At 51.6% G+C, this 26,147-nt stretch overlaps 2 protein-coding genes across 2 annotated transcripts in view; one reads left to right on the forward strand and one right to left on the reverse strand.

The window, feature by feature from the left end:
* The window catches only part of LOC308569502 (uncharacterized protein), a 67,286-nt gene extending 57,052 nt beyond the window's left edge, over window positions 1–10,234 (reverse strand). The window contains exon 1 of the mRNA XM_081163471.1: window positions 9,928–10,234. Within this exon, the coding sequence (XP_081019597.1) occupies window positions 9,928–9,984 (57 nt within the window). The 5' untranslated portion in view covers window positions 9,985–10,234. The remainder of the gene's footprint in view (window positions 1–9,927) is intronic.
* Window positions 10,235–13,004: 2,770 nt separating this feature from the next.
* LOC308569556 (zinc finger protein 212-like) lies at window positions 13,005–24,790 on the forward strand. The gene is made up of 7 exons (XM_081163621.1): window positions 13,005–13,154; window positions 14,796–15,182; window positions 17,725–17,851; window positions 18,543–18,656; window positions 19,114–19,227; window positions 21,289–23,526; window positions 24,289–24,790. The coding sequence occupies exons 1-6, from the start codon at window positions 13,131–13,133 to the stop codon at window positions 22,653–22,655; spliced, it is 2,133 nt and encodes a 710-aa protein (XP_081019747.1). The 5' UTR covers window positions 13,005–13,130; the 3' UTR covers window positions 22,656–23,526; window positions 24,289–24,790.
* Window positions 24,791–26,147: the final 1,357 nt, after the last annotated feature.

The following is a 26,147-nucleotide window of genomic DNA, read 5'->3' on the forward strand; positions in this document are numbered from 1 at the left end:
AAGTTTGGAAAGCTCTGCAGTAACTGATAGAATCCCACAGGATGCAGTATTAGTGTGTGAAAACAGACAAGATCCTCAGGTGGAGATGTCCGGCGCCATCCTGGCACCTTCACTTGGTCGCAGGTGGCCAAGAGGCATGTGCAAAATGCGCCTGGGGCCTGGCTAATTTTGAACACTGCTCCTGTACAGATTAACCATGCGCTGAGTGGGACCTTCTTCCACCAGTCCTGAATCTCCCAGCCTTCAGCTTCACGGGTGTCCACAAGTCACGAGAGAGGAACTTTTCCACTGTGTCGTTCTGTAAACTTCTATCATGTCACCTGAGCGAGCGCCCCAAATGCCAGAGCGAGGCGACGAGATCCGAGCAGACAGGTTCTGCCTCCCTAGCATGATTAGAGAAGGCAACCTGTTATCAATCGAAATAGCAAATGTGTCCGCAAGGATGGAAGACGGTCGTTGGCAGGCCAATTCTTCCGCGGGCGGCTCTATCCCCACATCATCCCTCCTGACAGGTTTTCAAAGCTGCCAGTCCCCATCAGAAGTTCCCCTGCAGGAAGGAATCGCTGGCCCAGAGGCTCCGCAGTCCAGGAATTAAGCCAACGGTTGGGAACTTGGGGGGGGGGGCAAGGCGTTTCACCGCCACCTCCCTTCCTGCCACCTGCATCGCCCACAGGAACTGGCAGAGCTTTGCCAGGTAAAAGACCACCTGTTGGAAATGCCAGCCCTTTAAACAGAGCATCCATCCTTTGAGTGGCAAAGACAGGGGCATCTGGAGGGGCCAGGAGGGACACAAATTCATCTAATTTATATCTTGACAATTGGTTATGGTTCCCCAATTGTCTCGGTTCTCCTTTTTAAACGGTCTGCAAAGCTTCACCCCAATGTTAGATCCTTTAACAGGGGTCCATAGATCCTGGCAGGGCTTGGTAGACACAGGAAGAGCCTGCCGGGTCAGGATAATGGCTCACCTAGTCTAGCATCATTTTCTTGGGTCCAGACGCACATGGGAAACCTGCAAGCAAGATTTCACCACAAGAGCAGCTCTCCCCGCCCGGGGTTTCCATAAACTGGTGTTCAGAAGCATCGCCGCCTCTGACCATGGAAGCAGAGCAGAGCCAGTGCGGCCAGCAGCCTTCGACAGCCCTCTCTTCCATGCAGTGTTCGAAATTAGCCAGGCGCGTTTTGCTACCGGCACAAGTGTTTATCAGCTCCACCTGGTATGCAGGATGAGACCCTCCCTGCCTGTGGACTGTCTTGCCAGAGTGGCGCATGCTCTGGTTATCTCCCGCTTGGACTACTGCAATGCGCTCTACATGGGGCTACCTTTGAAGGTGACCCAGAAACTACAACTAATCCAGAATGCAGCAGCTAGATTGGTGACTGGGAGCAGCCGCCAACACCACGTAACACTGGTCCTGAAAGACCTACATTGGCTCCCAGTACGTTTCCGAGCACAATTCAAAGGGTTGGTGCTGACCTTGAAAGCCCTAAACGGCCTCAAAGGTCCAGTATACCTGAAGGAGCGTCTCCACCCCCATCGTTCAGCCCAGACACTGAGGTCCAGCTCCGAGGAGCTTCTGGTGGTTCCTTCGCTGTGAGAAGCCAAGTTACAGGGAACCAGGCAGAGGGCCTTCTCGGTGGTGGCGCCCGTCCTGTGGAACACCCTCCCATCAGATGTCAAAGAGAAAAATAACTACCAAACTTTTAGAAGACATCTGAAGGCAGCCCTCTTTAGGGAAGCTTTTAATATTTAATAGGTTATTGTATTTTAGTGTTCTGTTGGAAGCCGCCCAGAGTGGCTGGGGAAACCCAGCCAGATGGGCGGGGTATAAATAATAAATTATTATTATTATATTACGTGGAGATTTCTGGGTGCCAAGCTGGCGAGCACAGTTTAGAAACATCTGCCTTAGTCCATAGTTAATTTCATTTCCATTTCCTCTGTGTGTTTCTCCTTGCAAACTGGGACAAGTGAACTATTGCAAGAGCAAGCTGGAGTCAAGCAGTGTAGTTGAGATTGTAGAACAGTAGCCTTGGAAGGGACCCCGAGGGTCATTTAGTCCAACCCCCTGGCAAACGAGACATTCCGTTGTGGCGACTGCAACCTAGATTCAAGCTGGCATTTGGTCCCTGGCTTATATACCTCAGTTTCTAACACTGCCTCCTTGAATTTGTCTAATCCTTTTTTTACGCCATCCATCTTGTTGGCCATCCCTGTTTCCTGTGGGAGGGAGTTCCACAGTTTAACTCTGCGCTGCCTGAAGACGGACTTCTTTTTATGTCCTGAATCTTCCAATATTCAGCTTCTATGTGATGCCCATGCAGTCTAGTGTTAGGAGGGAGGGAGAAAGATTTTCCCCGTTCCACTTTCTCCATGCCATACAGAATTCTACAAATTTCTGGATTCTATGGAACTTGCCAAACTGACTGGGAGACTCTGAGACCAGAGAGAAGAGACGGTGGAAGAAGATTGGAAGAAGTTTAAAGAATATTTGAAAAAATATGTTAATATTTAAATCTTAGAACAGCTTTGGAAGTGGATATAGGCTGTAGGGTTAGAAGTATAAGATAGTGTATTTTAAAATAGTATTACTTGTAAGGGATAAAATGTGAAGATCATTATGGTAAAAGTATGTGTGATTTTTAAAAAATGGTTAAAAATTATGATATATGTAAACTGCTAAAGATGAGGTAAAATGAAAATCAGATGGGGGGACTTGGGGAAGCTCACCTAACAATGTTTAGAAAAAATAAGGATAAGATAAGCATTTGTTTGCATTGTTTGTTTTTCTGTTTGTGTTGTTTATTTGTGTTATAACATAAATAAAAAAAATGGGGGGGGGGAGAATTCTACAAATTTCTATCATGTCACCTCTTACCCATCGTTTCTCCAAATGGAAAAGCGCCGAAACCTTTCCTCATAGGACAGTCCCCTCCATCCCCTCCATCGTTTGGTACCCGCCTGCGAAACGGGCAATGCACCGCGATAGCCATGCGCTTCTTAAGACAGCTGCTGCTTGTTTACCATTGCATGCGCCCCCTTCTACAAAAATAATAACAATACCCCAATTCCACCTTGGAGCCTCTGCCAGCGCTCAAGACGCAGCCGGGAGTTTGCGCTGCAGCCTAGCGACTGCTTCGTGATGCCCGCTGACGTCTCCTTGCCAAGCTCATTTCCCGTCTCCCTGGGGACAGCACACGGCTGATTTGAGAGCTGACGCATCCTGGCACACCATAGGTAGCACTCTCAGTTCCGAGGAGTCACTTTGTTGAGGTCTTAATTCCAGGAACCTCTTTGGCTCGGTGACACCTAACGTGCGAAGATCAGCCAAGGAAATGCGTGTTTTGATTGCAAGGGGCACAGGATGACAGACTTTTCTCTCTCACCTGCGGATCTTAGAAAACCAGGGAGAAATCTGCCCCAAAGGTCCTACGCCCAGCCCCACTCTTTGGGGGCAGCGATGGTCAAGGGGTGAGGGAGGAGGAGAAAGGTCTAGCAGCCGCGCAAACTGTCTGCCTCTTTGCAATAACTCAGAGGTGCAATAATCTGCCCTTATTCCCTTATGGGGGACACAAGAGCCCTTATAGAGCCCTTTGCAGGTTCTCCCTCGGTCGGAGAAAAGAACAGAGGCCAACCAGAGAATATTGAGAAGCAAAGCAGCTAGTAAGCCTGATCTTTCTTGATCTGTTGCAACAGGGTGCCCCCCTTCACACACAGGAAAGGAGGAGGACCCAGAACCAAGATGTGCCCGCCCTTATATAGACATTTTAAATTGCCCGCCCTAGAGTCCAAGACCACCCCCAGACACATCATACCTACATCACAGAAAGGGCGGTCTACAACAGAAATCTGAGTGCGTTGTTTACCTCCTGTCTGGCAGGTTACCTGTTAATGCTCACTTGATTGGATACCTTGGGGAGCCTGGCCAGTCTTTTGTAATGATAAATACTTAGTTCCTGAGCCAGGTCACAGCCTCACACCCTATTCATATCTTAAATGTGCCCTTAAGACAGGATTTGTGAGGAAAGAGACAATGGGGGGGGGTTCCCACTTTGACCTTGCAGAGAAATAATTGAGGTCAATTTGTTCAAGACGTTTTTTCTGTGGGGTTTTCAGACATGTGGTTTATATATTTATGTACGCGTTTGCTTGGTACATTTATGAACATTTATTACATACCTAAGAGCTCAAAATTCTTATAACAGCAGCAATTCAAGAACAGCTGGATCCGCTCAACAGCCCATCTAGTCCCGCATCTCATAGTGGCCACAGAGAAACCTGCAAACATCTAAACCCAAGAGACCCCTCTGGGATTTCCAGAAACAGGTAATCAGAAACATCGCTGCCTCTGACTCCATAGCCCTCTCTTCCTCCATGAATCTGTCTCTTTTAAAGCCGTTCAAGCTGGTGGCCATCCCTGCATCCTGTGGGAGGGAGTTCCATAGGCTGCCTGCATGAAGAAGTGTTTTCTCTTATACTGAATTTTGAATTCAGTTGCACCAGTCATTTATATAGTTATTGCATCTATATCCCAACCTTTCTTCCATGGAGCCCAACGGTGACACACAGGGTTCTTCTTCCTCCCCATTTTATCCTCACAACAACCCTGTGAGGTAGACTAGGCAGACAGTGAGTGACTGGCCCAAGGCTTCATGGCCGAGTGGGGAATTCGAACCCTGCTCTCCCAGGCCCTAGTCCAACACTCTGCCCACTGCGCCACACTGTCACCTAAATTAACCATTCCAAACCACTCCAACTCTGAAAAGATCCGCTACAGGAAGCAAGTGATCTCAACAGAAACCTGAGCAGATCTGTCGCTAGCCGTTTCTCGCAAATCAGGAACAGTTACAAGGTGGGGCAGAAACAGTTTGCATCGGTCCGTCAGCTGGCAATCTTGAGCCCGGCAAGTCAAAAAGCTGGCCCTTTCGTACACAAACACACCGCAGCAAAGTTTTCCCCACCTGTCGCTCCCCCTTTTTAACAAGCGATTGTTTTAACAAGGGTAATAAGTTGCTGGAGCAGATCACAAAAGTATCCCCTGAAATTCCCGAGAAATTGCGGATCTGTAATGCCCTTTTTAAAGCAACCTTGGAAAAGCTCCAGAATTCAGGTTTTGCAAAGAAGCCAAATGTCCATCACACAAAAATGACAAGGAAAAACTAGCCTCTGTCTTGGTGGGATTCTTGCAATCGGAGACACATATCTTGCACAACCCAACTATGGGAACTGCGGAGAGTCAGACAAGAAAGGAATCAACCGTCCCTGGGGTGAAAGGCTGGAGTTCACTGAGAGGCGACCTGCCTTATACTCATCAACCGAGGGTTGGTTTTTAACCTAAGAGGGGCTGGGGGTCAAATCTCTCTGGAAGCTGTTTTCTTTAATGGGGAAAGCATTTCCTGCAACCTCAAGTGCACAGGCAATGGCTGCAATGAGGCAAAGGCTCTCTGTACATGCTCAGACATGCTCTGGCATGTGTTGTTACTGCACTTGTTTGGTGATGAAATTGGCTCCCAGGCTACCTTTGGTGGAGTCTGGAACGGGTCACGGCTTTGACAGCAGGCCTTGGCATAGCTCAGTCATCCTGTCAAGAAAACGCATAACGAACCCAAAGAAAACTGTGATTGCAATTGCTGCACAGCACAGGGTTGGACTAGATGACCCCCCCTGGTCCCCTTCTGACTCCGCAATTCTATGATTCTGTGAAAAGCAGGCCAGGAAAGAAAAAGGACTCCCAGGTAGTAATAGGGGCAACATGGAAGAAGTTTATAACATTATGCACGGCAGGGGAAAAAGTTTTTCTCCCTCTCTCAGAACCCTCAAACTGGTGGGCAAAAGTGGGATATAAATGCAACAGATAATTAAAAATAAAAATGTTGCCGGACGGCAGCACTCATTATCCTCAAGCGGCTCAGCCATCGGTCAGCGAGGACGGGACATCTGGGGGTCCAAGGTTGAAGGGCAGCTGTCTCAGAGCATTGTCCTGAGCAGGTTTACTCAGAAGCATGCCTCTCTGTGGCCAATGGGGCTTATAGCTGTCACCGCAATCCTGCTTGCTCAGGAGTAAATCGCACTGAGCTCAAGGGAACCCCATCTTCGGGAAACAGACCAAACTAGCCCCGTTGGAACGGAAAAGCACAACTCCATCATGTTACAGGGTTTGTTTTTTAAGAGAAAAAATATTGAGGAGACCAGAGATTTAATGGGACGCAGGTTACGATCCGGCACAGAACCATCCCGTAAAGAACAACACTATAAAGCAGTGCTTCCCCAACCTTTTTCGGCCACCAGCCCCTGGCTCCATAAACTCATTCCCAATGCCTCACACCCTACCCTTTAAAAAAACACGATTCAGAATTGCAGTTTGCAAAACCCACAAAGGAAGACAACAACACCACAACATTCCAACGAGCAACGCTTAATTGCGCATTCATCCAAAATCCAATTTAAGCTATGATGTTTAAATAATGCAACAAAGCTGATGCCTGGGAGGGATTCCCGGGGGGGGGGGGGCTTCCAGCTCTATGATGAGTTTGATCCGCTGAGACCAGCTTTCGGGAGTCTGGTAGCCACTTAAGCATTAAATCTCCAGCGCCTCCCTGCTGCCCCCTTTAAAGGAAAAGGTAAAGGGACCCCTGACCATTAGGTCCAGTTGTGGCCGACTCTGGGGTTGTGGCGCTCATCTTGCTTTACTGGCCGAGGGAGCCGGCGTACAGCTTCCGGGTCATGTGGCCAGCATGACTAAGCCGCTTCTGGCAAACCAGAGCAGCGCACGGAAACGCCCTTTACCTTCCCGCCAGAGTGGTACCTATTTATCTACTTGCACTTTGACGTGTTTTCGAACTGCTAGGTGGGCAGGAGCAGGGACCGAGCAACGGGAGCTCACCCCGTCGTGGGGAGTCGAACCGCCGACCTTCTGATCGGCAAGCCCAAGAGGCTCGGGTTTATCCCACAGCACCCCCCATGTCCCTGCTGCCTCCCTAAGTCATCCTATCTGACTGGGGGGGGGCGCACTGCCCACTTTGCAAACCACTGATGCAGTAGATGACAGAAGCTAATCCCACACCAAGTCAGACCGAGAGCCGAGAGCTGAGACTTACCCTAATTCGAAGGCCAGGTGGACGGGTGGGGAGTAACACAGGAAGCCTGTTCAGGTGGGATCTATCAGAGACCGACACCCAAAGAAGGGTCCCTTCATTCAGACTGCCACTCACCCAGGGTGCCTGTCCATTTTCAGTTGGCAAGAGGTGAACTCATCCGTCCCAGGGAATTGGGAATTTTTTTCCTCCTTCTTGCTAGCAAATTACATAATCACCTCCTTGAGGGCTGTCTCATCTTCTCCGAAGGCAGAACCCCATTAATTAACAGCACAGACTCACACCATAGCCAAGACGAGGGGGAAAAACCGCAGTCATGCACAGGGTTGGTAGGGAGCCTGCCAAATCGGCCAGAATTGAGCCCGGATGCCGGAAGGGAAAACACGCCATCCGAAGTACCGGCAAGACTCGGATGCACACAATCCTAAGGCCGTGTTCTGTTGCAAGGGGCAAGATCTAGAAGGGAAGCAGGAGATCCTATCCCAGCTTCCTCCAAAGACTCGCTGTGCAAGGCATTGTTTCTCTGCTTCAGTTGCCCGTCTGTGAAATGGGCACAACTGACCGGACCGGGGTCTCCTGAGGCTGGCCGTTGTGCAGGGGCTGTTTGTAAATGAATATAAGGATGCTTCTGGAAAGCCTGTTTAATTGGACATTAATCCTGTTTCATTTGCAGAGAAATTAGCTGGCCTTGGCTACGGAATGAGCATCATGAACATCAGAAAAGCCTCCATCCTGTTCCAGACCAGATGTTATGAGACAGGGAAGGGAAACTGTTCTGGGCCACTTTCTCCAGCCCACACCTGATCTTAGAAACTCCCATCATTGTTGCCTCTTCCTCGTCTTTCCTCTAAACTAGGACATCCCCAAGATTGTGGCCACCGGGTTTGTCTGTGGGGGTTTTGGGTCAAAGCCAGCGTCGCCCCCCCCCCCATTCTCTCCCCTGTTCCCTTTCCGAAAAGAGTCCGATCTTTTGGGGAAACGGATTTGCTGCGTGAGTCTTTCCAATCCACAATAACTGCACAACTTGCAGGTGCCAAAATGCAATTGACTCCTGACTGGAAACATCATCTAGAAGCCCCAATAAGTCGTTTTAACAGAGGCTCAAAGCGCTTCCACGCTGATCACGCCAACATTTTATCACAAGCACAGGCTTCCATCGTGCACACTATTTCCTGCCCAGTTTTAGGGTCATCCTCCTCACAGAGGTGAGGTCTGTGGCAAACATTCACACAGCCTATCAAACGCTGTTGTGTTTCAAACCCGGTTTGAAAACAAGTACCTTCCACATGAATCATGAGAACCGGCCCCTTAGGATCAGAATATTTTAAAAAATGGTTTTTAAAATGCCCAGGACTGTACTTCAGCGCTTCAGGGGCACAGACAAGCAGCCCAACCAGTGTAGAATAGAGCCAATGCCATCTTTCAGAATTACACAGAACTCCTTGTCAGAATCTGCATTCTTCCCAACATCTAATTCCATCCAACTGGGAAACTTGCAAATTCCTGCATGCCTAGAATTTGGGTCATTTTTAAAAAGAAGAAGAAGCAAACACTCTTATACGATTCAGCGTTTTCTTCTTAGCTGTACTGAACCCACACATAAGAACAGCATATATTTTAATTTGTTTCTTTCATTTATATGACACCTTTTCCTCCGAGGAGCTCAAGATGTAGTTATTCCCCTCGTCATTTAACCTCCAGAGCAACCCTGCGAGGCAGGTTAGGCTGACAGACAGAGGGAGCGACTGGCCCCAGGTCACCTAGTGAGCTTCATCATGGAGTCAGGATTCGAACCCTGGTCTCCCAGGTCCCAGCCTGACATGCTTACCATTATGCCACATGTACTGACTGCGGTGCCTAACTGGGGTTTCATCCTTTGGAGACCTCCCGTACCAAAGAGGCAGTGTGGTGCAGTGGTTAGAGTGTCAGCCTGGGATCTGAGAGACCAGGGTACAAATCTCGACTCGGCTGTTAAGCTCACCTGGCCACTGTCTCCCCGCCTGACCTGCTTCACAGGGTTCTTGTGAGGGGGGAACCATCAGGAGCTACCTATTAGGGACAGCTCAGTTGGCAGAGCATGAGATTCTGAATCTCAAGGTCCTGGGTTCGAGTCCCATGTTGATTCCTGCATTATGGGGGTTGGGCTGGATGACCCTTGGGGATCCCAAATCTATGATTCCAGGTCAGTGTGAAGCTTCTCTGCCTGGTCAAACCTTCAATATCTGACAGCATCTCAGGCTAAAACTAAGGCTCTGAAGACCTGGGGAACACTTGTTGCCAGCCGGATCTGCCTCTCAGGGTTGTTGTGGGGGCTAAATGAGGACTAAGACCTGGCAGAGAGCAGGGTTCAAATCACTCCACCTGGCCAGGACAATCCCTGGGTGCTCCCTTGGGCCACTCGCCTGACCCACCTCGCAGGGCTGTTGTTGCGAGGATAACACGGGGAGAACCACGCGCGCCCCCGGGAGCTCCTTGGGGGAGAAAGCGGGCGATGAATGCAATGCACGAAATATAGAAGAGGCAGCCAGGTTTTGCAGGTGAGGGGCCCCCGCCAGCCTCCGCTTCCAACACCCGGCGCAACGACGCCGAAGTTCCCCCCCCCCCCCGGGCTCGGCTCGGGGAGCAGCGCTGCTCCCCCGGCTCCCCTTCGCCCTCCCGGCTCTCTCTGCCGCCCACTGGGGACCCCCCTGCAATTGCATTGCGCTGCACTCCATGCAATGCCTGCACGCATGCATTGCCTTGCACGCCCGCCAAGGGGTCTCCCCGCGGTCCGATGCGTCCCCTCCGGCGGATGCAGCATTGCAAAAATAACCCCCCCCCACGCAGCCTTACCTGGGGGGCAGCCTTCGCCTCCGCCGCTCCGCCTCCGCGGGGATCCCCGGGCTCCATCCTGCTGGCCGATCTCCGCGGGGGCGCAGGCAGGCTGCGCGGGGTCTGCGCGGAAGAGCCCCTGCCCGCCCGGCCGCCGCTGCCGCCGCTGCGCTCATTCCATGGCCGGGAGAAGAGCGCTTCAAACAAAACGCCCGGCCCGCCAGGCCACGCTGGGAAACGTAGTTTGCGCACCCCGCGCGGGCGCGGAGCCCAAGGGCGAGGGGACTACGGATCCCGGCAGCCCCCGCGCCGGGGACGGAGGGGGAGAGGCCGGGCGCAGGGATGGAGGGAGCGAGTGAGTGAGTGACAGGCGCCAAGCCTTGGCCGAGAGCCAGGAAGGGCCTCCCCGGAGGAGGAGGAGGAGGAGGAGGAGGAGGAGGAGGGAGGCGCAGAGCGGGAGGGAGGGAACCCCAGGGGTCATCTAGTCCAACCCCCCCCAAAATGCAATGCTGGAGTCAAAGCCGGTGCCGGATTTACGTATAAGCTAAACAAGCTGTAGCTTGAGCCCCCCCCCCAAAAAAAACTGGATGCACATTTCCAAAATATAAGATAAAAAAGCAAATAAAATAAAACCTACATCCAGCAATAGTGTTTTTTGTTGTGCAGGCACCTATGGTGTAAGGAATGGGCCCTGCCTGCTGCCTAAAATATCTCTGGTTTACTATTATTATTTCATGTTATAGCAAATGTCTAGAGACGAAATGATGAGTCTTTGTAAATGGTGTTTCTAAAGGAACTTTTGTTCTTGCCAAATGCCGATGTGTTTGCATTATTTTGTTATGAATAAAAAATCATTTTAAGTTAGAGCTTAATAATTATTTCACTATTAATATACTCCTTAATTGTATTTCACTATTAATATACTACTTCTTAATTGTATTTCAGTTCAACAATTAGCCTGCTCCCTAAAATATCACTGGTTTGCTCTTTTCTATATATAGGATGCCTACATTCTGCATGGACTGGTTGCAGGGCAACATGGGCAAATGGCTTTAGATACCTATGAGGTCCATAAATGACCCTATGGCATATATTCAACACAAAAAACAGCGGCAATTTGTTGTGGACAAAAGACAGCTAGACATAGAAAGGACCCCATTACCTTCAGGAGCTGAGGGCCTCATCAACCCTAAATCTGGCCCTGGTCAAAGCTGTAGAATCTGACAGGTGGCTTCTCCAAGCTGTTATTTAAAAACCCGGTGAATCATGGAATCGTAGCACTGTAGAGTGGGGAGGAACTCCTAAGGGTCATCTAGCTCAACCCCCTCCCTGCAATGCAAAAATCACAGCCAAACAATCCCAGACAGGTGGCAGTCTTCTCAGAAATGAATCATAGAACTGTAGACTTGGAAGGGACACCCCTGGGTCATCTAGTCCAACCCGCTGCCACCGTGCAGGAATCGCAACCAGCACATCCCTGAAAAGACAGCCATCCAAACTCTTTGTTTCAAAACTTCCAAGGAATCGCGGAATCGTTGAAAAGTAAGAGTTGGAAGGGTCCCTCTAAGGGCATCTAGCTCAACCCCCTGCGATGCAGAAATGGCAGCGGAAGCATCCAGGGTAGGTGGCTGTCCAGCCTCTGCTTAAAGAGGAAGGGGACTCCGCCATATTCCGAGGGAGTCCCTTCCACCGCTGTCAATCAGCTCAGAAACTTCTTCCTGATGTTTAGCCGGAATCTTCCTTCTTGTAACTTCAAGCCCTGGGTTCGAGTCCTACCCTCCAGAGCAGGAGAAAGCAAGCTTGCTCCTTCCTCCATGTGACAGCCCTTGAGATATTGGAAGATGGCTCCCATATCTCCTCTGAGATGCCTCTTTCCCAGGCTAAATTATGGTTACCAGATTTTTTTCCAATGAATCTGGGGACACTTTTTTTTTTTTAACTGAGTAGCAACAGGGAGTCAGTAGTGGGGATGGTGAGGCAAAAGACCCTGGGCCCAAGCATACATGCATATCGTATAAAGGTGCAAAGCCCTTCTCTCACACCCTGTGAAACATAAATGCACAGAGTTTTTAAAAACTGGGCATCGGCCGCCTGCCTGCGACTCCCGAGCCTTCCCTGATCAGTCAAAACAAAGGGGGAAGGGGGCAGGAGATCGCACAAGACACATCATATGTGCACAAGACACGTCATATGGGGACTTTCAGCGAGGAAAAATGGCGGGCGCCATGGCAGCGAGCAGCTCCTGAAGCCCGCCAGAGCCAACTGCGCTACCAGGCTGGCTCTGGGCTGCTGAGGCTGCCGCTGCCACATTTCCCAGGGACAGATTTCCAAATCTGGGGACTGTCCCTGGGAACCGGGGACGTCTGGTAACCCTAGGCTAAATGTACCCAGGGCTCCTTCAACTGTTCCTCATCAGGCTTAGTTCCCAGACCCTGGGTCATCTTGGGCGACTGGAATCCTCTTCCTTGGAGGTTTCTAAGCAGAGGCTAGACGGCCATCTGTCAGGGGTGCTTTAGCTCAGGCATAGCCAACAGGTAGATCACTGGACGTCTGCGGTAGATCACCGGTAGATCACTGGCTCCCCCCAAAGAAGCTGAACAGCTGTGGCTCTCCTAAGAAAAGCTCAACATTTTACCTCCTCCCTGAAAAAGCTCAACAACTTTGACCTGAACCCTCCAAAAGAGGGAAGATCACTGCCAGTTTTTAACTCTGTGAGTAGATCGCAGTCTCTTGGGAGTTGGGGTAGTAGATAGGTAGCCGTGTTGGTCTGCCATAGTCAAAATAAAAAAATTCCTTCCAGTAGCACCAGTAGCGGGCGCCGTATCTGAAGAAGTGTGCATGCACACGAAAGCTCATACCAAGAACTAACTTAGTTGGTCTTTAAGGTGCTACTGGAAGGAATTTTTTTATCTTGGGAGTTGGCCACCCCTGCTTGAGCTGAGATTCCTGCACTGCAGCGGGTTGGACTGGATGACCCTTGGGTAGCCCTTTTCCAGGATTCCTGCTTCTGCGCTGTGGCATTTCGAGCCAGGCGCTCCTCCAGCCTCTGGGTGGCGCTGCCGCGCGCCCTGGAGGCGGAGAACTCGGCCTGCGCCCGCGCGCATGCGTGCTCTGCGCGAAGAAGGACTGGAGAGAGAGAGAGAGGAGGACCTTCTCGCTTCGGGGACCAGTTGGCTGGGGAGGGGGCGCGCATGCGCAGTGGCTTCACCTAGCGGGCGCCGGCCATGGCTGAGTGGACTCCTGCCCAGGTGAGAGGGGTTAACCCTGCGCTGCCCGGGTGGGAAGAAGGGGAGGGGCCTTTAAAAGACACCCCCCCGGCTGATCACCATTTAAAAGTGGGGGGGGGGGGAGGAGGACCTGCAAAATTTTTCCCCAGGTGTTTTTTTGGGGGGGGCACTGGAGCCCAGATTGATTTGGGGGGCTGCCCCCCTCGCTGCATCCTTTTTTGGGGGGGTCCACAGGTGCCAACTGGAATAAAATATTGGGGGGTCCAAGCAAGCCCCGCCCCGCATAATCGATCACACACACACCATTTGAATGGCAATGGCCATCAACTTTTTTGGGGGGGGCTGGTCCCCTCAAATATTTTATTATGGGGGGGCAAAGAGCGCTAAGCCCCCTAGGAATTGGCTTCATGCAAGGAGGGGGGCTGGTTGGTGTTCTGAGGTGGGGAGGGGGGAAAGGAAGGCAAGGAACCACCTTCTCCCCCCTTCATGTATTTTGGGGTGCAGGGGGGCTGAGGTTTGAGAGAAAGGCGAGGTTTCAGCCTTTCGGCCCCAGGACTTACCTATTTTTATTCATTCTGTTGCGCTGATCTCCCACCTTTCTCTCTTCCCTACACACACACACAGAGCTCAAGGGGGTGGCCATGGTTCTCCCCACTTTTTATCCCCACAACAGCCCTGTGAGGTAGGTCGGGCTGAGAGCGGCAGCAAATGGCTCCCAAGGTCACAGATAGCGAGCTGCACGGCCAAAGCAGGGGATTAATTTGAACCCAGGTCTTCCCTACCCTAGCCATTGCACCACACTGCCTCTCTCGTGATGGGCATATCCCCCCTCCCCCCAAAAAACAGAGTTTCTCCTCATGACAACACTGCGAGGCAGGTTAGGTGGAGAGGCAGTGACTGGCCCCCGAGGTCACGTCCGGTGAGCTACACAGCCAAAGTGCAGGGATTTGAACCCAGATCCTAGTCAGACACTCTCTCCACTACTCCACCACTGGCTCTCTCATCTCCCCAGAGGATATACAGCCCTGAATCTAGTCTGCTTGCTCATGTGAGAAACTTGATCCCTCTTTTGGCCAATGCTCAACTAATAAAATACCATAAAATTCATATATAGCCAGTCAGTAAAATATCCCCCTTAAAAAAAATAGTCCATAAACATAGGGAATATATAGAGCATGGCTCAGGTATTCTGGCCAAACAGGACATTAACTTCAGAAGCAATATTATTATATTGCGGAGAAAAATTAACAATAATCTAAGATATACAAAAAGTTAAAATGACAATAGATTAAAGCTGGCTTCCACTTTCTATATGCTGTGGGCTAAAGAAAATCGTTCTTAGCAGGTGCCCAAAAAGAGTATAGCGAAGGTGCCTGCCTGGCGTCTAGAGGCAGGGAGTTCCAAAGATGAAGTTTTTGCAAATGCTGACAAAACGTTGCCATTGTGACTCCAGTTCTTCATGCCAAGCGGATGTCACAGTGATTCTGGCGCCGTGAAACGCCCCCCTCTGCCTCGTCTTGCCTCTGTGTCTCCCCCTTCTTCCTGACACTCTGTCTTTCCGCTTCCTTCTTCCTTTTCCCTCCCTCTCGCCTCTCTTTCTCCAGCTGCCCCCCACTCCTTCGCGAGCACCTTGCTCTGGTCTGACCCCCTTCTTGCCCGCAGGCTTGGGAATGGGAGGTGGAGCCGCAACACCTGGCCTCCTTCCAGCCGCCGGCCCTCTTTGACCAAGCCGCCGAGAGGGAGATCTACCCGACGGCCGAGATCTCGCTCTGGACCGTGGTGGCTGCCATCCAAGCTGTGGAGAGGAAGGTGGACTCCTATGCCACGCGGCTCCTCAACCTGGAAGGCCGGACGGCCACAGCCGAGAAGAAGATCTTCGAGTGCGAGAAGACCGAGCTGGAGTTCAGCAACCACGTGGCCGCCCTGGGGACCCTCATTCAGGAGTACGGCCTGTTCCAGAGGAGGCTGGAGAACATGGAGAACCTGCTGAAGAACCGAAACTTCTGGATCCTGAGGCTCCCCTTGGGACCAAAGGGAGAAATCCCCAAGGTAAGAAAGAAATAAGAAAGAAATGAGCTTACCAGGTAGGTTCAGAAAAGGGCCACCAAGGGGATAGTACTGTTTTGGGGGGACAGGGGGCAGGTGTGGAGACTCCCTGGTCCTGAATGGGGTAACGTGCCTCTGAAGGAGCAGGTGTGCAGCCTGGGAGTCATTCTGGACTCACATATGTCCATGGAGGCGCAGGTCAATTCTGTGTCCAGGGCAGATGTCTGCCAGCTCCATCTGGTACGCAGGATGAGACCCTCCTTGCCCGCAGATTGTATCGCCAGAGTGGCGCATGCTCTGGTTATCTCCCGCTTGGACTACTGCAATGCGCTCTACGTGGGGCTACCTTTGAAGGTGACCTGGAAACTGCAACTAATCCAGAATGCGGCAGCTAGACTGGTGACTGGGAGCAGCCGCCAAGACCATATAACACTGGTCCTGAAAGACTTTCATTGGCTCCCAGTACATTTCCGAGCACAATTCAAAGTGTTGGTGCTGACCTTGAAAGCCGTAAACAGCCTCGGCCCAGTAGACCTGAAGGAGCGTCTCCACCCCCATTGTTCTGCCCAGTCACTGAAGTCCAGCTCTGAGAGCCTTCTGGTGGTTCCCTTGCTGTGAGAAGCCAAGTTACAGGGAACCAGGCAGAGGGCCTTCTCGGTAGTGGCACCTGCCCTGTGGAAAGCCCTCCCATCACAACGTCAAGGAAATAAACAGCTATCTGACTTTTAGAAGACATCTGAAGGCAGCCCTGTTTGGGGAAGCTTTTAATGTTTGATTTTGTTACTTTTTTATTATTAATATTCTGTTGGGAGCTGCCCAGAGTGGCTGGGGAAACCCAGCCAGATTGGGGTATAAATAATAAATTGTTGTTATTATTATAGAACAACATGCCTATGAATCAAAGAATCCTAGAAAGGTAGATTTGGAAGGGACCACAAGGGTCATTTAGTACAACCCCCTGCAATGCAGGAATCTTTGGTCCCTGGCGTGTGTGCCATTGCCCCAGGAGCTCAGGTTTCCACTCGCAAAAGACTTGCCGGCAAAGAGAGCCACTCTCAACCCCACCATGCCCCAAACAGCAGGTCCAGGAGAGGGAGGGAGGCCCGTCCAGGAATTTTTATTCATTAAAAGTGCATCACAGACAATAATCACTTTAACCACTAGATTAACCAACAAAAGCCTTAGTTTTTGAAGTGCCACATGGGTATTATTCGCCTGCTGGATAGCTCTCCTTCTGGTTGGCGTCGGACTGGAAGAGGCAGCTAAAAATATTTAAACGGCGACCAGTTATTGTAGCCTGCCTCTGCAGAATGCGTGTGGTGAACAGAACAGGTCTAGGAACCTGATGGACCCCTTTGGGCTGCCTGTGTGCTGATGGACACATGGAGGTGCTATGTTGCTCTGTTTTCCACGTCATAAAGCTTATATACCGCTTGATGGTTAAAAAGAAACAAACAAGCCACCCTCAAAGCAGTTTACAAAAAAGGCAAAACAATAAAACTATCACTAAGAAAAATTAACGACAACAATTTACAACGTTTGACGAGTTGAAATAGCAACAGACTAAAAACAGGTTGAGACTCCCATCCGGGTAGGATGGTCTAAACAGAAATGTTTTAGAGGCACCGAAAAACATACAGCAAAGGCGCCAGCCTGATGTCCATGTTGCTATTACAGTGGTACCTCGGGTTACATACGCTTCAGGTTACAGACTCCGCTAACCCAGAAATAGTGCTTCAGGTTAAGAACTTTGCTTCAGGATGAGAACAGAAATTGTGCTCCGGCGGCATGGCAGCAGCAGGAGACCCCATTAGCTAAAGTGTTGCTTCAGGTTAAGAACTGTTTCAGGTTAAGTACGGACCTCTGGAATGAATTAAGTACTTAACCCGAGGTACCACTGTACTATTATTATTGCTATTGTTAGAATTTATTACCCGCCCTTCGCCCCAAGGTCCCAGGATAGGTCACAACCATTTAAAAGCATCTTTAATATTGGAACACAATATTCAACAGAGTGTAAGAAGAATTGCAAAAGCAAGGTGGGTCCTGAAAACATACACCTGAAGGGTCAGAGGCTAGGGTCAAGGGGTGCGTCTCGAGCATCCCCCGAAAGCTGCGCTATGAAGGCACCAGATGCACCTCTGGGGAGGGAGTTCCACAACTTGGGGGCTGCTACAGAGAAGGCCCTCTCTGTTCTCCTGGGCCACCCCAAAGAGAGCACACACACACACACACACACACATACCCTGCAGATTTGGCACCCAAGAGGGTCTGTAGGGAAGGAGGCGATCTTTCAGGTATTCCAGGTGCTCTGCCTTCCCTGCTGGGAGCAGCAGTGCCTCTGCATACCAGTATCTGGAAACCACAGGAGGAGAGAGGGCTTTCCTGCACGGATCCTGCTTATGGACTACCTGTGTGAGAACAGGATGCTGGAGTGTGTGGGCCAGTGGCCTCATCCAGCAGCGCTCTTTTCACCTTCTTATGATGGCAGCCGTGATGGAGGCCTTGGTCAGCATTTCTGAGTCACGGGCGGCTCTGATTTTAGGTTCCCGTGACCTTTGATGACGACGCAGCAAACTTCTCCCCCCAGGAGTGGGCCAGTTTGGAAGACTGGCAGAAGGAACTCTACCGGAATATCACCAAGGGGACATACGAACCGCTGGTCTCCCTGGGTAAGTGGCTGGCATTTCTTTCTCTTACCTTTTTCTTTGTAAAGTTCTTTATTTCGTTTCATTTCCTAACATTCACAAAACAGAGAGAACAAGTCGTGGCAATGGACGGATATTAAGAGATGAAAAATAAAGCCCAGTTTAGGGAAGTTTTTTATGTTTGATGTTTTATCGTGTTTTTACTCTTCTGCTGGGAGCCACCCAGGGTGGCTGGGCCATAAATAATAAAATTATTATTATTATTAACTACAAAATAGGCACGTAGCATGCGCAGAGCTTTGCATGGGTTAAAATAACCCAAGTCCAAGTAAAGTCTATCAATGTTATCAGAGCATCAAATATAGTTCCAGATTTGCTAGGCTTGTGTCTTGAAATTGATGGTTCTGCTGCATGTGTCGTAAAAGAACGTCAAATCCAATGAAAAGTCCCTAGAGGTTCTAGTACTTGTCAAAATCTCAAATTCTCTGTGATGGCTCAGTTGCAGAGTGAGTGTTGCCAAACGCCTAATGTTAGGATTTTGGGTTGCTCTCCACTGAATTGCAATTACTGTTTGTGCTGCCCAGATCATATGCAAGACCAGTTCTTTGGAAAAGAGGCTGGCAGGGTTTGGAGCTGCCGGGTTTGTTGTCCGTCAGATTTCCCCTCAGTGACAGTGACTTTCAGCACCTGCTTTCTGATCTGCTTCCCCAAACAGACTCTGCCATTTCCAAAGCTGACATCCTCCCACCAATGGGACAAGCGGAGCCTCCCCGTGCCGCAGATCACGAATTTGTGGGGGGCAAGGGCTTCCCTGCAGAGCCCAGAGCAGGTGAGTCGAATTTGGAAGGTGGGTAATAAAGACTTGCCGTCGTGGCTAAAGCGTCTGTCCTGCCCTGTCACTTGCGGACGGCACAGAAAGGTAGTGAGGGAACAAACTGAACGGCAATGAAATATGCAAACAGTGAATGTAGGGCTAAAGTGCTGCTGGGCCACATATAGGTCTGCTGGGGCTCACACCTGCCCAGAAGGTACATTCCCCAAAGTTAAATCCTTGGAGCCTAATCCCAGAAGTGAGAGGCCTGGCGGACATATTCAGGGGTGAGGAAAGGAGGTGCACATCTTCTGTGGCCGGGTGCCGAAATCCAGTCTAGGCCTTCAAAGGAAAACAAGGCCCGTGCATAATCTAGCCAGCATCTCGGTCAGTTTTCCGCCAGCGTTGCTGCTTTTCTCTGAAACTTGCAAGTGTTCTGCATCCGTTGCAATGCGCCTCTTGCTCTCGTTGCCAGAAGCGGATCCCTTGCCTTCCAAGGAGGACCTCTTGACCTGGATTAAGCAGGAAGAGCTTCCCGGGAGAGGGAAATGGGATCTGGAGCGAGAGATGCCCCCAGTTCTCAGCTATGGTGAGTCTGCCTGGCATTAGATATGATTCCCGCATTGCCCTTGGGGTGACTTCTGTGATTCTGTGCCCTGAAAGGCAGGGATCTGGTTTCCAGGTTATCCTGTTGTTTCATTTTTTTTAAAAAAAATATCCCTCCTTGTTTATGTAATATCTAAATTATGTCTGCGCCTCTTTCCATATTAACTGGATTGTAGCCGCTTCCTTAATCAGAGGAATTCCGGTGCTGCTTTAGATCAGCTGTTGCCGACCAAACTGACGCCCTCCGGACGTTTTGGCTGCAACTTCCAGCAGCTCAGCCTTCCCTTCCCTCCCCCCCCCCTCTTCCTCTGGGCTGGGAGGAAGACTTTGCACTGAGTTTCACTTCCGCGCTGCTTTGTCGTGTTGTCAAAGGGCCTTAAAACAAACTGTGGTTAGTTTCGAAAGCCAGGGTGACATCACCAGGGCTTGACCTTGGCTTGTTTTGAAACGGACCAGGGTTTAACCCCGCCTGCTTCCCAGGTCACAGCAGGCCAAATATTCTGTGAAACCGAAAGGACAAGCTGGCAAAGTCCTTCTTCCCAGTCACGTGGGGAAAAGGAGGAGGGAGGGGAACTGCCAGCCCCAGGCTTTGCTCAGGCTCATTCCAGCTCCTGCTTGCCGTTCTGTGCCAAGGCTTAGCAGGAAATGCAAACGGACCGGGCTTCCGGGTTCTCAATTCTCCAGGCAGACAAGGAAGTTGTGGATCTTCAATTAACCACACCAATCGTGCCATTTAAGGAAACATCACGGGGCCACAGCGGCAGCCTCTGGGGCACCCAGAAAAGTGGAGTCCACATGCCTGTGAATTTCACATGCTTCTATAGAGGCCGTCATTCACCTTAGCTTAACATATGCATAGAAATTAAGTCACATTCCCAGAGGAAAAGCAGGCCTGTGTTGTCAAATCTGGGTGCCCAGTTCAGCAGGAACAAGGTGCCCTAACTCTTACTGAGCCAGTTCAAGGCTAAGATTTTCCTGCACAAACATTCCTAACACAGATTCTCCACCCAATCAGATTCTTCGCACAATCTCCTTTTATGCACTCTCTTTTTGCATCTCTTCACACGCAGGCTGCCTAGAATTCCCACCACAGGGTAATAATAACAACAGTAATTTTATTATTTGTATAACGCCCATCTGACTCGGTTTCCCCAGCCGCTCTGGGCATCTCCCAACAGAATATTAAATACATGATAAAACATCAAACATCACAAACTTCCTTAAAGAGGTCTTTTGCTGTCACACGCTGGCGAGATCATTTTAACTGAAGATGCTGCAGGGACCTTTTTCATGAAAACCTGGGCACAACCACTCAGTTATAGCCTTCCCCCCCAAAAAAAATATATTATTGTTAAGAGGATGGGGTGTTCACTAAAACCTCTTGAGCTCCCTCCAAAATATTTCTGATTAATAATAATAATAATAATAATAATAATAATAATAATAATAATAATAATAATTTATTATTTGTACCCCGCCCATCTGGCTGGGTCTCCCCAGCCACGCTGGGCGGCTTCCAACAAAGATTAAAGATACATTAAAATGTCACACATTAAAAACTTCACTGTTTTTCTGTTCCAAATGAGGGTTGTTGGGGTTTGGGTTTTTTCACCTGTTTTTTTTTTTGCCGGGCTCTAGCGTAGGAAGCTAAGTGTTGGAAGATTCAGGTCAGACGTCATGAAGCTCTTCTTCACATAGCGCATAGTCAGTCCCTGGAACTCTCTCCCACAGGAGACATTGATAGCCACCAACTTGGAGGGCTTTAAAAAATGGATTAAACAGATTCGTGGAGGAGGAGAAGGCTACTAGCCACGATGACTGTGCCCAGCCTCTACAGTCGCTGGCATCAATGCTTCTGAATCCCAGTTGCTGGAAACCTCAGGAAGGGAGATGGTTGGTTTTGTGTGCGAATCCTGCTTGCAGTTTTGCCTTTGGATGGGTGCTGTGAGAACAGGATGCTGGACTAGATGGGACACTGGCCTGATCCTGCAGGCTCCCTTTAGGTCCTTAATCCTTGCCTATTCCTTTTTTTTGCCTCCCCCAGATGACAGCGCTATGATCAAGCGCGAAGAGCGTAATCTGAGGGCGGCTCCCAAGCTCCCTCTGTCCGCCCAGGGGCCGCTGCTGCCCGGGATGGCCAGCGAAGACGTCTTCCAGGCCCCCAAGCCGGACGGAGGCTGTGAGAGGCAGGGCTGCCCTCAGGGGGAGAAACCGGCTCCTCCTGCACAGAGGCCCGAAGAGGAGCGCCCCCCGAGGCCAGGGGGCTGCTGCGAAGGGCCGGAAGCGGCAGCCCCTCCGGACGCCAGCCCCAAGGGAGACCCCTTCCCCTGCGGCAAGTGCCGCGACAGCCTGGCCTACGAGCAGCACTTCCCCGTGCCCCAGGACGCCCATGCGGGGGGTGAGGAGTACAGCGAGGGCGCTACGACCGAGCTTGGCCCGCAGCAGATCTCGGAGCCCGACGGTTCCTGCGCAGACTACAAAAGCGGCTTTGGGGACCAGGCCTTATCCCAGGCGGCGGAGAGACTCCACACCTGTTCGCTGTGCCCCAAAAGCTTCCGTCTGAAGACCAGCCTGCTGATCCACCAGCGGACGCACACGGTGGGCAAGAGTGAGAGCGCCTTCGTCTGCGCCGAGTGCGGCTGCGGCTTCAGCCACCAGGGCCAGTTGACCCGGCATCAAGCGGTCCACGCCGATCGGCCGCACCAGTGCTCGGAGTGCCCCAAGGCCTTCAACCGCAAGTCCAGCCTGGCGGTGCACCTGAAGACGCACCGCGAGCGGCCCCGGCCCTTCCACTGCCCGCAGTGCGCCAAGACCTTCATCCGCAAGCAGCACCTCGACGACCACACCCGCACGCACACGGGCGAGAAGCCCTACCAGTGCCCCGAGTGCGAGAAGCGCTTTGCCGAGAAGTCCAAGCTGACCAACCACTACCGCATCCACACGGGCGAGCGCCCCTACCGCTGCGGGCAGTGCGACAAGCGCTTCGTCCGCGCCCACCACCTGGTCAAGCACCAGAGCAGCGTCCACCAGGCCGGCGCCAAGACGCACGCCTGCCGCGAGTGCGGCCAGACCTTCCCCCACGCCCAGGCCTTCATCAGCCACCAGGCCAGCCACGCCAACGGCGAGAGGCGCCACCGCTGCACCGAGTGCCTTAGGACCTTCGCCCGCCGGAAGTACCTGCTGGAGCACCAGCGCATGCACACGGGCGAGAACCCCTACGCCTGCCTCCACTGTGGGAAGCGCTTCCGCTACAAACAGTCGCTCAAGCAGCACCTGCGGCTGCACGGCGGCGAGCAGGCGCCTGCAACACCCATGCCTGGTCCCGAGCAGGCCCTGGCACCCGGCGGCAGCAGCAACAATGCCCCACTAGAGAAATCTCTCTTCCCCACCAGCCTTTCCAGCGGGACCTGAGGGCACGCTGCAAGCAGACAGCGCCCCCAAATGGACAGGCGGACCGCAAAGCCAGAATCCTGTTTATGACCTCGAACTTCCCTTTGGCATACGCTCCCGCTGCCAACCAGGGCTGAAGCTCCAAGCGGGTGAGCGACTGTCCAAGCGCTTTTGCACCCTGCTCACCACGTTTCGTATTCCAGAAATGCTTCGAGAGCAAGATGGAACAATCGAGAACGTTGGCCGGCGCTGGCGCTTTCTGGCAGTTGCCGAAACCGTCTCAGCATTCAGTCTTGGGCAACAGGATGCCTGAGATGTGGTTGTGTGAATTGGTCCTGTCCAGTCGTCATTCGGTCTCTGTACTGTGAGTGGAGCAAGGATGCCAATCGTTTCTCCGCGGCCTCACAGCTTCCTCTGCCTGTGAACGTCCACAGAGAGAGGCAGGCAGGCATTGTAGGCTCTCAGCTCAGATCCACGTGCCCAGGAGCCTTGGAGAAGCTGCACACTCTCTCTCCGACCTGCCTGCTTTATAGGTTCGTCGTACGGATGCGCCAAAAGGGGAATGGTGCTGCGGAAAGGAGATTTGAAGAACAAGAAAAGGCAGGAATGCGGACCAGAGAAGTTCGTGCATCAGGGCTGACCCATTCCAGTACCCCAAACTGCGGAGAAATATAGTGTGAGAGGAGGCTTCTGACTGGTGGGGCATTAGAAGTAGGCCCAGGCAGCTCTGTGGGGCACGATGGACTGCAGCGGTTGTAGGGAAGGGGGTGGGATCTGCTCTGCCCCATAGCTTTCCCCACATCACAGTCTACGCCCCCCACCCCATACTCCTTGATCTCCCATTTTCCTGCCTAGATCACCCTGTGCTCCAGAATCTTTCTCTAGCTTTTCGGTGCTGTCAGAGCTGCTTCCAGATCCTAGCTCACAGAGGATCACGCTAGCCAGCGGTCACTTGTAAAAGTCTTTTATTGAGTTACAGTTTCCATTCTCAAGCTGCTGCGTGCAACTCTACGTCTTATGGGTTAGACCGGCGAAGCTCCGTCTGAGTCTCCGCCCCCTGTGCACCAGCTTACTAACCTAGCCTTACTCCACCTTTTCCGCCTGACCGTTCTTCTCTGGGTCCCTCTGCCCCCCGGGGTCTCTTCCTTCCGGGATTCTTCTGACGCTGACCCCCCGGACCCTCCTGTCTCCTTGCGCCGGGCTTTAGGACCTGGCTCCCTTTCCGGGCTGCTTACTGCGCCACCTTCCTGTGCATTTGAACTTGGCGCGCGCGCCCAACCTTCCACTTTCCGCCTGACCGTTTCTTCGCTCCCCGATGGAGGTGTGGCCACTCCTGACTCGTGCCCTCCCTCCTGTTGTGAGCTGCCAGCGCTTGATACCTGGCGCCCTTCCTCTCCCCTGCTCTCTGTTGGTGACGCTGGTCCCGATTTCCAACTGCTCCCCTCTGAGCCCCCTCTGGACCCTTCTTCCTGGGGTGTCCCCCTAGGCTCCCCCCTTGCCCTGGCCACTGGTGCTCCTTTCTGTGAATCTTCTGATTCACTGGAAAGACTCGGAGATCTTGGGTCGTCGTCATCACTCATCTTTTCTTCTGCCTCCTCCCCCTCGCTCTCTGTTTCCTCCCTTGCCCTTGCCTCTGCTCCTGAACCCCTGACAGGTGCGTTTCCTTCTTTTTTAAAAACAAAACAAAACAAAACACGGGCTTTTACACATCCTTTGGTTGTTTTAAGTCCTTTAAGTCTGCTCTGCTTCGCCCCTCTGCCAATTTAGCAGGCTGCACGATTTCTGGAGCAGCCGCTGTTCGGAGTCTCTCTTTCGCTGCATGCGTTTCGTGACAAGGCAGCCTGAGCGTTCGTCGCAAGACAGAGCCCGGGGGGATTTGCAGAAGGCGAAGAAGAAACCAAAGATGTAATGAAGGAGCCGTCTTGGAGAAGGACTGGGCTGAGGTGTCCAAGAGGCCAGGGCAGGTCGAGACCACGGAACTTGCCCAATCTTCTGCACAAACTGCAATATATATTTAAAAGAAGCACACGGCGTTTGGGAGGCCTGGCACTCCTGCTGAGCAGCCTCAGTGCAAAAATTGCAATTTTAACTTTTAGCTTTTTTAAAACAAAAAACGGGGGGTATTAATAAAGATTTTGTATCGGTTCTTTGGATAATGGCTAAAGCTTGCGTGTTTCTGCTTTGAAAGGGGAAAGGCAATTGGAACCCTCCTTAAAACGCCATACATTCCATGTAAGTGAAAACACATATATTGGAAACAGCATTGGAAAACACTCTAAACCTCTGGAAAGCCTTTAAAAACCAGCAGCACTTACTAGATTGCCGCTCAAACCCCAGCAAATTCAGTGCAAAGGCTCTGGGGTTGCCAGGTGCTGTTTATGCGCCATTTCCATGCTCTTTCGGGGGCCATTTTTGCCCCATTTTGTGCCGCTTACAGTTTCGTGGCAACGTGCACCATTGTGGTCACACGTGACTCGGGACATGTGTAAATGGGGAGTTTGCTGTATTGCGAGGCGGGCTTGTTTATTCATTGCCCGCCCTCCACCCTGATTTCACAGCATCAAAACACAATATCAAAAACAGTTTAAAATGGCTGACAACCATGAAAAGAGAAATAAGGTGGGTCTGAAACCAAACATCTTGAGTGTTGGAAGCCCGGGTGGAGGAGAGGGGCGTCTTCAGCATCCTCCGGAAGCTGTGCAAGGAAGGGGCCAGGCACATCTCTTTTGGGAGGGAGCGCCACAGTTTAGGGGCTGCCATAGGGAAGACCTTGTACCCTCTGGGCCTCTGCCACCGTGAGCCTCTGAGAGACTCCCAGGAGGACCCCACCTGCCGATCTCGGCATCCAAGAGGGTTCATAGGAAGCATTTGGGGGATGAGTCGTATAGGGCTCTAAACACCAGCATGTGCACCTTCCGTTGGGCCCAGAAATGAACTGGCAACCAGCGCCGCTGTTCTAAAACGGGTTACGGGAGATCAAGATGGAACCCCAGCCAGTCATTTGGCTGCTGCCTTTGGGACCGAGTGTGGTTTCCAAGTCGTCTTCAAGGGCAGCCCCATGTGGAGAGTGTTGTAACAGTCCAATCTGAAACACAGCCAGAGCATAGAGGACAGGATCCGCTGCTTCCTTGTGTAAGAGGAAGAGGTGAAATGGGGCATCTCTTCTGTAGGCACCATTCCAGACAGTGGCCAGAAGCAGACTTGGGCTAGGGCAGTGGTTTTCAGCCAGTGTGCTGCGGCACCCTGGGGTGCCTTGAATGATCGCTGGGGAGACATTTCCGTGATATGTAGCACATTTTTAAGGGGAGGTTCTTGCCTTCCTTGAGGTCTCGTAGGGAGAGAGCAGGTGAAGCTTGCTTCTGAAAGGCTGGCGAAGAGTCCAGCCTACAGTTGCATCAGATGAGGAATTTTTTTAATGGGGAGAGATCTCCTTCATGTATTTTACTTCCAAGACCACTTCCTTGCCAGACTTCTTCAGTGCCTGCACTGCCTCACCATGTGTCGCATCAGAGA

The sequence above is a fragment of the Podarcis bocagei genome (assembly GCF_964188305.1).
Source record: "Podarcis bocagei genome assembly, chromosome: 12".
In the NCBI taxonomy this organism is placed as follows: domain Eukaryota; kingdom Metazoa; phylum Chordata; class Lepidosauria; order Squamata; family Lacertidae; genus Podarcis; species Podarcis bocagei.